Source organism: Sinohyriopsis cumingii, chromosome 5 (assembly GCF_028554795.1).
Source record: "Sinohyriopsis cumingii isolate HCF-2022 chromosome 5, ASM2855479v2, whole genome shotgun sequence".
In the NCBI taxonomy this organism is placed as follows: Eukaryota; Metazoa; Mollusca; class Bivalvia; order Unionida; family Unionidae; genus Sinohyriopsis; species Sinohyriopsis cumingii.
The window spans coordinates 47,108,812-47,121,996 of NC_142965.1; the positions used below are offsets into that span (position 1 = coordinate 47,108,812).

The following is a 13,185-nucleotide window of genomic DNA, read 5'->3' on the forward strand; positions in this document are numbered from 1 at the left end:
AAGACTTTATGTCAAGGTGTTCTTTTCTTGTGTCAGTTTGGAGTTATTTTAATGTTTATTCAAATTACTTGGATTCAAAAGAATTAATTCTTTTTTCCTGGAAATATGTGCTCATACAGAATTCTTGAACAAAGACATTTCTTTAAAATTTTATTTGGATTTTCAACACCAGAGCGTTATTTCTTGTATATCTACAAGGAACTGTAGACAACAACACTATAAAGGATACAGCATGATGCATGATTCATAACAAATATTGAATTCAGAGCCAACTATGAACTGGTCAGGTAAGTGGACAATTGCTTAATAAATGATCATGGCTCTCAAAGGTCTGCACTTGATTCAGTGTTGTTAAAAGAATTGGTGTGACTCTTGCAAAACTATCCACAATATGAGAGAGAGAGAGAGAGAGAGAGAGAGAGAGAGAGAGAGAGGGAATGAGTGAGTGACTCATACACAAAACAATCAATGATCCCTTTGTATGTTTCTTCCCCTTTGCCCTTGTGTAATGTCTGTAGACGAGTCTTTACAACTGAAAAGATATTTAAAAAATTTGTAATCCCTCTGAAAACATAACAACAAAGCAAAAAGAAGCAACAATTCTTCTTATATACTAAAAGAAAATTCAAATTTAGATCCCTGCTTTTGTATATTTCATGTGATGACAAAATACTTTTGAGTTAATAGCCAACATTATTCTTTGTTAAAATATGTTTAGATGCATTTATTTGATAAATATGTAATATGCAATCCAACCAAAGTGTGAACAGGTAGAATAATGCACTAAACATGACTGCTACAAGTTCTCAACAAGCACTATCATGGTGCTAAACAATAAAGCAAATTGGAAAATAATAAATTAATTTCTGCAGATTCAGTTGCTTCCTAAAGCAATATCTCCAATACTTTCAACTAGAGTAGTTACTGAATAGTGAACAAGAACGCATTAGAGATCCTCGCTTATGTGTCAGTAGTTGGTACTCTTGAGCAATGTTGAATAAACCAAAGAAAGTACGTCAAAGTTGCCTAGTTTTGATGCATAATACACTTTTTTATGTAAGATGCATCCACATTACAACTCCGGTGGCAACAGGTTAAAAGATGTTATATTAGATTTGGATTTCTGACAAGCTGTGGAGAAGAAGGTAACAGCAACCTAGTTTGGGTGTGTAAGACAACATCATACCACAATTCACCATGATGTAACTACTCACCTTCAAAGGGGTGACCAAGAAAGATACCATGATGTAATTACTCACCATCAAAAGGGGGACTACAAAAGATACCATGATGTAATTACTCACCATCAAAAGGGGTGACTAAGAAAGATACCATGATGTAACTACTCACCTTCAAAAGGGGTGACTAAGAAAGATACCATGATGTAATTACTCACCATCAAAAGGGGGACTACAAAAGATACCATGATGTAATTACTCACCATCAAAAGGGGTGACTAAGAAAGATACCATGATATAACTACTCACCTTCAAAAGGTTGACTAAGAAAGATACCATGACGTAATTACTCACCATTAAAAGGGGTGACTACAAAAGATACCATGATGTAATTACTCACCATCAAAAGGGGGGACTAAAAAAGATACTATGATGTAATTACTCACCATCAAAAGGGGTGACTAAGAAAGCAGCTGTGCAGCCAGCTAAACACCCTGAGATGAATGAATGGTAAAAAACTGCCTGATTGCTGCCTTCACGCCGCTTGCCCTGAAAAATGTAATAAACTTTGGTTACAACAAAACTTGGAGGAATTGATTAGTTAAATCAATTTGCAAAATTCAAAAGAAATATTCAAATATATTTCATTTATAAAAGAAAATAAATGATATATGAATCCACATTAATATATATTACCAGAAGTTTAAAACAAAATCTAAAATTGCAACTTCTAAAAAAAATCAAACACATCAAGAACAGTGATCAAATTTTGGGAATTTCTGCTATTTATTTAAGATTACCCTGAATTAAGCTTTTACTCAGTCAAAGTTAGAATGCTGAATTCTGAAAGAGGCTAAAATTGTTGATCTGTCTAAGATGAATATCAACTATAGATCTGTCTAAACCATTATTTTATTTGTACTGCCCGCAAGTATGATGCTAAATTTCAAAAGCATATAGAATACGTACAATGAGCAAAGATGTAATAAAAAATTACAAGTCTCTGGAAAGGAATACACTGGATAAACATCAATTTACCTAACTTTCATCTTTTTAAAAACCTTTTTTGCTCAAACAATTTGCAAGTGCATTAGTTATGTTAATGGAAGAGTCATGTTTGGTGGTATTTTTAATGGAAATTTTATTTTTAGTTTTATTTACAAATTTCTACTTCTCAGAATCTATGGCTTGATTACCTTTGCATTCAAATGTGCAAATAGTGGGAAGTAGATAACAGAAAAAGAGACGTCCCTAAGGAGTGTTGCTCCACAGCCTTGATACAGGCCAAAGAACCCTTTCTCTCTCAATAGTTTTAGGGTGATCTTTGTAGCAGAGAGGCGTTGAGTAGCAGTAGTTGTTCCACTTCCACCATTTAATTTTACAGATCCTGTTGATGTAGCAGCCAGGTCTACTTGTGCTGTTGAGGAAGAGAATAACAGAATCTCAATTATCAGAATCTTGATCCATTTGAACCAGCTACCATCTAAACTTTCTAAAAAAGTAGAGTCAAACCACAAACAGCATAAACCCTGATCTGCCATCACATACTGTACCCTCAGATCAGCATCTGTCCTATTTGTTTAACTGACTACTCCTAAGAAACAGCATATACCTAGATCAGCCTGCACATTATGATACAGCAGATCTGGATCAGTGCAGTTTGCAGTTAGTCTCTACTTACAAGAGAGTACAGATGGCAAATATCTCACAATCATTTCCAAAATATCATATTTTGTCACTGTATAGGTCAGTTATTGTTGTTGTTGTGGTGGTGTTTAACACCATTTTTCAGCACACGATGGGCTATATATGGCGGCCAGTATTAATGGTGGAGGAAGAACATGGGAAAACCCCGGAAAGAACCACCGACCCACAAGAAGCTACTGGCAAGCTTTCTCACATACTCACACTAGCCAAATCTGAGACTCGAACCCATGCAGACAGGTGAGATGGCAGTGATCCGTAATGGAGAGCGCTTTAGACCACTCGGGGCCAACGTATAGGTCAGTACTTTTATCTAAAACGTTCAATCCTCTACTTAAATTATATAGACTTTTACCCACCCCCAACAAGAAATCCTTATTTCTTCCTGTATGCACTTACTGTCAAAAGAAGGTGCATGTATTTTCCTATTGATACAGGTTGAAAAATCTGGATTTGTATCCTGCTTGTGTAGTTACCAGAGCTATGACAAAACAAGAGCTCTTGAGAATGATGTAGCTCAGGAAATTATTATTTTAGCTGATACATTTAGTATTTTTTTGAGATCGCTTTCATTCTGTCTAAACTAATCAGGGTCATAAAAAAGACAATCACCCATTGTTGAACAAGAACAAAGTCCTGAGATCTCCATTTTGTTTCTGATGGCTATTAGTAAAACTAAAGCCACACAAGTAGCAGTTGTTATTTTGTGAAAAATAGGGTCCTTATGAGAAAATGGAGATCATCTGAGATATCGACTAATGTCAAGTGGTCAGTGAGCTATCAAATTGTTGTTCCTAAGTGACAGCAAATTCTTAGTCTTGCCCATGAAACCCCCTTTGCTCATCATTTAGCAATTAATATGGCTTATCACAAGATCCTGAATTATTTTTATTGGCTGAAAATTAAAAGTAATGTTCGTAAATACTGTAGATCTTGTCACACTTGTCAAATGGCAAGAAAACCTAATCAGAAGATACCAAAAACCTCATCTGCAACCTATTCATGCACTTGATGAACCATTTAGCAGAATAAAGGTAGACTGTCGGTCCCTTACCTAAGACCAAGTCAGGCAACCAATATTTGTTAACCATAATGTGTGCATCGATAAGAATTCCAGAGGCAATTCCTTTGAGAAATATTAAAACTAAAACTAAAGTAAAAGCTTTATAATGTTATTTACACTTGTTGGCCTTCCCAAATCTGTCCAATTTGATCAAGGGTCAAATTTTATGTCTGGAATTTTCCAACAAGTTATGCATGAATTAGGTATCCAACAGCTGAAATCTTCTATCACCCTCAAAGTAAAGAAGCTTTGGAAAGATTTCATCAAACTCAAAAGAACACGATTATTGGTCCTGTTGCTTTTATACAGAAAGGTTTTGGACGAGGGTATTCATTGATGTTACGGAATCAGCTCAAGAATCATTGGGTTTTAGTCTTTTTGAACTGGTTTTTGGACATGCTATCCAAGGACCATTGAAGTCTTCAAAAGAGAAACTTCTTTCAAATGAAGATTCCAAGACTAATCATTTTGACTATGTCTCTGATTTCAAATGTAAGTTTTCAAAGACTTGTGATGTAGCAAGAATTAATCGTCACTCGACTCAAAAATGAAATATTGGTGTGACTGACATATATAGGAAAGAAGATTTCAACCTGGTGCCTGGTGATAAGAGTTCTAGCTCTTTTGTGCATGCCTTTAAATTATATACTGACACTCCTGGGAGGCAAACACTGAAACAACTTTGTCATAAAAGTATGTTAAAAGAGCGTTTTGGCAGGGATATCCCAGTCAGTTATTCAATCAATTTAGGTGCACCTGTCCCACACAGTGAGGATGTAAATGATGACATTCCATATGTATTATATGTTAAAGTTAGGTATGCTGATCACACATTGAGTTTCTTTACATTTCATGAACAGTAAACCCACCTTTGGAATTTTTACAATGGCAAAGTCAGTGCAAATAATTGGTCATAATCATGTGAGTTTCATATACATCAGAAATATTCCAATGGAAAACTATATTCCATATGGACTTTTCTGTCTGAGTATTATTAAATTGGAAAAAAATATCTTTCTTATGGTATAGCCTTGAACTACCATATTTGTTTAATTTTGTTTTTATTTTTATATTTCCATCATTAATATTTTAATTATTTATTTTATCAAAGCTTACTTCAGGAATTTATACAATGGCAAAGTCAAAGCAAACAACTGGTTATAATTACATGTGTTTCTTATACAACAACAGAAATGTTTCAATGGAAAATTATATTCAGTAAGTCATTCATTATTTGTGGGTTATTAAACTGGATAATTAGAAATATCCTTTTAATAGTATAACATGGAATATCCTTTAGGAAATGAACCATATTTAATTGATTATATTTTATACTTCCATGATCAATGTTTTCATTATTTCCATCATCAATATTTTATTATTTATTCATGTCTTATTGTATTGAATATGCCTCTGAATGCAATAAAATGAGAACAGGATAGAGATGAAATTAGTTCTCATTTCTAACCAGCTAACATATCTGAAATAATGAAATATTATGGCCAGTTTTAACTTTATTTTTATTTTGTATTTTAGTTAAAAAACCTTCATTTTACAAAGACACAATACAGGCTGTATAGTTTTACTAATACATACTTGGAAGCAAAAGACGGAATGGCAGTAAAAATAGCATCTCAAGAGTTTCAAATGCCAACACAAACACTTAGTGCCAACACAAACACTTTGTGGCAACACAAACACTTAGCGCCAGAGTGCTGGGAAATATAGACCCGGAAATATTGCATTTAGAAATATTGCTGAATCAAGGAGAGGAGAACCAAATAGCAAATAGAATGAAAGAAAATGGTGATTATAGATATGAATATTCATGAGAGAAGATAAACCAATATTGCCACAAACCATGCTATTCTTAATTGGATGTGATGTGATGTGATTTGGATTTTTAACGTAGCTTTAACAATTTTTCAGACATATCGCTACGATGTCTGCAATGCGGTAGTTTATAGTGATGTCTAGTACTGGGACATCATGCCACAGACATGTAGCATGATGTCTCACCCAGTCATATTATCCTGACACCAGGCCAACCAATCCTAACACTGACCTCTTAATACTGAGCACCAAGCAAGGCAGCTGTTAGTAACATTTCTGTAAGTCTTTGGTATGACTTGGCCGGGGATCAAACCCACAACCACCCACATCTGAGGCAGACGCTCTAACCACTAGGCCACCAGAGCGGTCATTCATAATTGGAAGAGAAATACAAATTGGTCATTGACTGAGACAGATTCACAAGATTTATAAAGAGAAGGCCATATCTGATGTCAATGTGTCAGAGACTGAGAGGTATAATTCTGCCAGTTTTCGCCAGTACTTTGAGTATCACTTTCTTTGTTTTGCATCGGGGAGGGGGGCAGAGAAAATGAACCAGTCCTTCTTCTTCTATATGGGCACAAAACACACATCTTTATGGGGCTCATATAATGGGCAAAAGATCACAACATCAATATATATATGTATCCTCCCAGCCCCCATGTGCCCCTTGATGCTGGGTTGGCTGCTTTGGGAAAATATGAACGAGTTTTTCGAATGGAAATACTGCACGACCTTGGGAGTGCAGTATATTCATCCGACAAAACGAGTTCATATTTTCCCCTACAAATGCAGTAACCTTTTTATTATATGCTATTTTTTTAATTCTACCTAATGCTTTATTATATTAACAAAATACACTACAAGAAACAAAGTAACTGAATGTATGCCATATTCCAAACTAAATACACAGGCGCAGATTCGTCATTACACAACAACATTATTACTGCGCATATAACACCGCCCAGATAAATCTGAATTTAATTGTGCGCTCGACATAACTTTCGAAAGAAAATGGTGTGTCTAGTTAAAATTTAAATTTGGAGTCATATTGTGAATGAATGCACATTGCAACAACTTTTCCATTTGATCTGGAATGAATAGATTTTGGTATTTTTTTCGATTCTACAAAATGATTATGGACTGAATTTATATGTGACAATTCCACATGAAATACATCGGACTGAAGAAGTGAGGGAGAAGCATGTTGACATCTGCAAATGTGTTTCTGTTTCTGTCACTGAACGTTTGAAATCATAATGTGGGAAAAATATGAAGTCTTTCAATTGCAATTATCAAAACGACGCAATGGAATTTAATGCTTATTTCATTTCGAGTGCAGTAAGGAGGATGTAACTGCACTTATGTTCAAAATTACAGTACAATTTCGAAATGTATAATCAAGATTGAGAACCTATGAAATGGCTCATGTTACTCAGATCTGCAGAACTAAGAAAGTACATTTTGAGGAAATTGAGGATCTAAAACTGTAAGTGTATTTTTTTGCTATTCTTATCAGTAGCTAAAGAAGACAGAATATAAGTTGTCACTTGTATGTTATTTGTAAGGACCCTTTTTTGCATCTGTTGTATAGCTAGCCTAAATCCGAAACACTGTATCAACAAAGTTAACACGGAATGTGCCAACGCAGCTGGTATGTGGCAGTCCACGAAACATCTGCTTTAGTTCATTCAGAAACAAATTTAAACAACCACAACATAAAGCGCCTTCTATGCGAGTGTACATGATGTTTTTACAAATCAAAAGTGCTGGTGTCTGCATCCATTGTTTGTTTACAACAGAAAGTAGTTCCTTTATGCACGTGAATGCAATATGTGTATTTGCACATGGGTTCAATAACAGGTAATATTGCACAATTCTGACAATATAAAGTTAATGGAAAAAAAAATGAGCATATAATAAAATAGGAATATATCTCTTTTTCTCTTATATAATACCAAAGCATGCCCTGGCACCAGCAGAAGTTTTCTTATGAGAGGGCAACATCACTAATCCAGTTCCTGAACACACAACAGAAGACCAACACAGAAGCAGTTAAGATAGGATGATATTAAGGAACAAGCAAGATACCATATCACAAAGAATCAGAAGTAAAATGGAGAAAAACTTAAAGATATCAGAGGAAGAATTAGCAAAAAACAATGACAGGAAAACAAGACACATCAACAGACACCACTACAACCCTGTCACAGCCATCCATACTCACACTGACCATTACACAGACACATGAAATTGCTGAAAAAATGTTTGGTGTATAAGTATACTCGTGATGCAGCAAGGCAGTGTGTCTCACTGATATCTGAAATGGTAGTTTCTATTTTTACCAATGACATATCTTACTATTTTTATTTATTTCGTTATTATTAATACAACTCCCCTAATCCCTCTTTATGAATATCAGCTAAGCTCAAGCTTTCAAGCTCTATCTCTCTTTGTGAATGATATCAGCTAAGCACTCACTCTTTTGTGAAAGATATCAGCTAAGCACTCTCTTACTTTGTGAATATCAGTTAAGCACTCTCTCCCTTTGTGAATATCAGCTAATCACTCTCTCTCTTTGTGAATGATATCTGCTAAGCACTCTCTCTCTTTAGTGAATGATATCAGCTAAGCACTCACTCTTTAGTGAATATCAGCTAAGCACTCACTCTTTAGTGAATGATATCAGCTAAGCACTCACTCTTTAGTGAATGATATTATCTAAGCAATCACTCTTTAGTGAATGTTATCAGCTAAAGCACACACACACCCCTCTCTCTCTCCCTCTTTGTGAATAATATCAGCTAAGCACTCACTCTTTTGTGAAAGATATCAGCTAAGCACTCTCTTCCTTTGTGAATGATATCAGCTAAGCACTCTCTCTCTCTCTTTGTGAATGATATCAGCTAAGCACTCTCTCTCTCTCTTTGTAAATGATATCAGCTAACAACCATCTTTCTCTCTCTCTGTGAATGATATCAGCAAAGCACTATCTCTCTCTTTGTGAATGATATCAGCTAAGCACTCTCTCTCTCTCTCTCTCTCTTTGTAAATGATATCAGCTAACAACCATCTTTCTCTCTCTCTGTGAATGATATCAGCAAAGCACCCTCTCTCTCTTTGTGAATGATAGTTAAAGCACCCTCTCTCTCTATCTCTCTCCTTGTGAATGACATCAGCTCAACACGTTCTCTCTTTTGTGAATGATATCAGCTAAGAACTCAACAGATTAAAGACATAATGATTTTTATACTCACAATTTTGTAGAAAATAAATAATTTTCTTATCGATTTCATGCAGGTATAAATCGATTTAACGTTTAAGTTTGCTAGCCATCTGCTAAGCAGTTATGCTTTAAAGCCACCATGTTGGCCTCTTGTGATGCCAGACTGGTTTTCATACCTTCCATAAAAATAAAAAAAGTAAGGATATCGAGCTTTGAAACAAAACATCTACTAGATGAATCTAATTCACTGAGCATTTGGATTGTCTCAATATATTTCTGGCAAGCACCCAAATGATCCATACTGCAACCTTCTAATATTCTGGTTAGAACTCGATAAATTTAACTCATGATCAGTTCAGTTATGACTCAATTACGTAATTGTTTCGTGTGTCAAGTTGTGGAAAAAAAATCCTAGGATTTTCCTGACTTTCGTCAATATTTGCAAAATTCAAGGACTTTTCACAGTCTGGAAAAAAAGTTACCATTTCTGCCGAATTTTTTCCCAATTTCTCAATAGTGTGGGAACCCTGCAAAGATTTTGAAGATTAATGATGTGGCAACTTTATTAGATGTCAAATTGCAACTAATTTCATTCTGGACCAACTAGACATCATTGGAAGTCTTTTATTGAAAAACGCATGTTGATATGACCATCCATTAAAAAACAGAAGCAATAACAAGATTTTTAAGATGGTGCCTGTGGCAGCCATACTGGATGTTCAAGCAGTAACATTTCCTTTTAGGACCAACCAAGGCACTTGATGAATGTGCATGTAAAGTTTCACGGCAATCATCCGTGCAGTTTCGAAGGAGCAGTGATAATACATGTGTTCTAATGGATGCATGGATGACAGACAATTGTACAGTCAAACACCTGGCTAAAATCCCTTGGAAATTAAACGTTTTTTTATGTTTGCATTCAGGTTTCAGCTGATATGGTAACAAACTAATCTCACCACTTCTGCCTTGATCTTGGAGCTGAATTTTCAATAATTCCATAGGTGTGGTGATGATGATTTGACACATACCAGCCCCAGCCCCAGACATCATTTCTCTTGGGAGAGTTAATGTGTTACTGCAGAGGAAAGAAAAATAGAACATCAAGATAAAATGTACAAAACATTAAGATAATATATACACAGTGGAGACTAAATTAAAAGGTGTGTGTGTGTCTGTTGATATATATATATATATATATACACAAAATCTGAAAAGTAGTAACACTATCTTGGCCATAAATTTTCAGAAACATTAATTTATTTTTTTTCAACACTTTTTTTAATGTATCTCAAGTTTGTGAACAGTTGTGGTCAGTAATTTTATTTTTGACCTTAATTTGTGGTCAATAATTTAATTTTTTATATTAATTTGTGGTCAGTAATTTTATTTTTGACATTAATTTGTGGTCAGTAATTTTATTTTTGGACATTAAATTAAAGAAGATCAATGCATTGTTCGTTACGAAGCAGCAAACAAAAAGTTTTAACCAAATGTTGTCTCCATTAATAAAAAATTCTTCACTCCCTAGCCCCACTAAGGGGAAAAAAAGTGAGCTGGAGTGGTACTGAGGGAAGAGGTGTATTTGCTGATAGTACATTCCAAATACAGTGTGGCCCTGCTAGAACACGGTAATTGGGTGCCATAAAAACCGACCGCGTAAAATATCGAACCGTGTTATATGCAACCAAGTCAGTTAGCTGAAGAAAATGTACCCCCCCAACAAACAAAAATGGGGGGGGGGCAGTAAAAAATGTGGGCGGTAAAATACGTGCTTCGTCGGCACAGTTACCATCTTGAATTGATGCATATTAAATGAGAAATACACCTGTAGTGAAAACAGAGAAGACATAATATAATAGTTTACTTTATTTAGAGAACCATGAATTGGTACATATACGTGAATCCTGTTTATACATAAATGTCTAATGCATAGCATGAATAGAGTATCAACACCATGTACTCACCTGCGAACTTCGTCATATACATTAATCCACAATACAAGTGATTCCATCGAAAATATGCACACACAGCTTTAAAATATTCACTAATTTTGCTACAGGTCATATTGGTTTGAATTCAGTGGAAAAACATAGCACAATCACGTAACGAATGACAAAGCACATTTATTTTAAAGTATGCTCCAAGTCAGTAAAAGTTAGTTTGCGTTTTAAGCCGCCGTTACTTTTTCCCTACAAAAAGTAAACTTTCACAGCACAGTTAACGTGTTCCAGTCACGTTGGAAAATGCAAAACTCCATCAGATTCCATTACTTTTATTTTAGTGTGGTACTGACTTCCTTTGAAGAAAAGTTCTTTGCTGTTATTGAAAGATTGTAGTCGGTTTTCTTTGATGAAGGGTGCATGCGCTTTTGAAGTCGCCGCTAAAGGACAGCTTTGGAGAACCAAACGAATGCCCATTTGTTATTGTGGCAGCAACATCAAATAATTGTATTGCATGATTGAGACGTATTTTTTCCATTTGCTGAGTACGTTTTCATAACAGTCGGTGCTTCAAATTTAATGTTTCCTTTGTAATTTCAGCAAACTATTTTATCTGGGTACAATTTTAAAAAGGAATTGGCAATCGTTTAGACTATTCTAGTTACTGTCCCTCCATGCCTACTGAATAAACCAATAAGTAAGACGTATTTTTTTTATTTTATTTTATTTTTTTATTTTTTTTATACATTTGTGATAGCAGCGTAATGCTGCCTTCCACGCATGCGTCTTTAAATTAACAAAGGGTCAACGGACGATAGAGACGCAGGTGTTCTGATGACAGGGATTATTACAGTAAAAGTGAGCGTTCTGAAGGATTTAATTCTGAGTGAAACGAAGAGGAATTTACTTTCCATCCACATACAAATGCCAGTCTTTGTAAATATATTAATTACTAGTGAGCGGCCGAAAATCCAATGAAAGATAGATTACGAGACAATGCCTTGTCCGGTTGATCTCCGTTACCAGAAATGTCAACAACAAAAAAGCAGATATTTCACAACATACATAACTCATGCTAGATGTCAGGATAAGTGGATTATGATATAAAATGCACTGTTTAGATGGTTTGTTAGTATGGACAAAGAATTTGTTTATGTAACAATAGACAAATTTCAGTGCATTTTATATCCAGTTTGCGGCTTCCTTTCATGGGGCTTCTGAATTTATGCACTCCAAACCAATGGTTGTATATAAAAGTTTAAACAGCCAACAATGTCACCAACAAATAAAAAAAGCCACATGGTATGTTTTGCAGGCAATAAGGAAAAATAATCCAAGTTTGCGATATTGGCAAAGACCTACGCAATCCCAGAATAAACTCTTTATGCGTTTTTTCTTCTTCTTACTTTTAAGAACAAAAAATACTTTTTCGTGTATGAGAAAAATACTTTTTTGTGTACAAGAAAAATACATATATAATTTCAAGAGCCAAGCCACGATTGTCTTGCATTATTCATACGCGATCTCTTCCCCAAAATGCTAAGCAAATTTTTAAGTTTTTTTCGTACTTTTTAAGAATTTTTTTTTGCACAAGAAAAATACATGCATATGAATTTTCGGGAGCCACGCCATGACCGCGTTATATCCAAATTCGCATTATAACGGAGCGCGCTGTAGCGGGGTCACACTGTATTAGGAAAGGGATTACAGAGTTCAAGAATTGGAAAAAATGTAACAAAAGATTTGAGCCACATTGTGTAACCCTTGTAATTCGTTACCACCCGGCTCCATCCATGTGCAGAAAGCAGGGGCAGGAGTGGCACTAATAGAAGGAGTATATGACAATGAATTCCAAATATGAAGTGAATTTGGTATGAAATTACTTAGCATGAAAAATCTTGATCCTGAAAATTGCAACCAAAAAATGTCTAAATTTTATTTCTTGACTTTGCAACATCCTGGCCAAAAAGGGGTAGATCCCAGAGCGAGAGTGGTAGTGAGAGAAGGAGAATGTGCGATATTACATTCAAAATATGAAGTGAATTGTACAAGTGGTTAGTAAGATTAATTTCAGGAAAAGACTTTCATCAATGCTGTCCAAAGACATACCCAAACATCTGCTAATGGTAATCCCAACAGCTAGATGTCCCAATCTATGGAGCATATAAATACAGTAAATATTGTTTATAATTTTTGTACAGCTGGCTGTGATTTTTAGAATGTTATAACTGAGAAATGTTA

The 13,185-nt window shown here is 35.0% G+C and overlaps 1 protein-coding gene across 3 annotated transcripts in view; it reads right to left on the reverse strand.

The window, feature by feature from the left end:
• Positions 1-13,185, reverse strand: part of LOC149799095 (mitochondrial glutamate carrier 1-like) — a 60,865-nt gene that overhangs the window by 13,359 nt on the left and 34,321 nt on the right. For all 3 annotated transcript variants that reach the window (XM_089958082.1, XM_089958079.1, XM_089958081.1), the window contains exons 6-9: positions 9,961-10,079; positions 2,375-2,595; positions 1,625-1,727; positions 457-532 (exon numbers count right to left, since the gene is read on the reverse strand). In XM_089958082.1, coding sequence (XP_089814208.1) covers positions 457-532; positions 1,625-1,727; positions 2,375-2,595; positions 9,961-10,079 — 519 coding nt within the window. The remainder of the gene's footprint in view (positions 1-456; positions 533-1,624; positions 1,728-2,374; positions 2,596-9,960; positions 10,080-13,185) is intronic.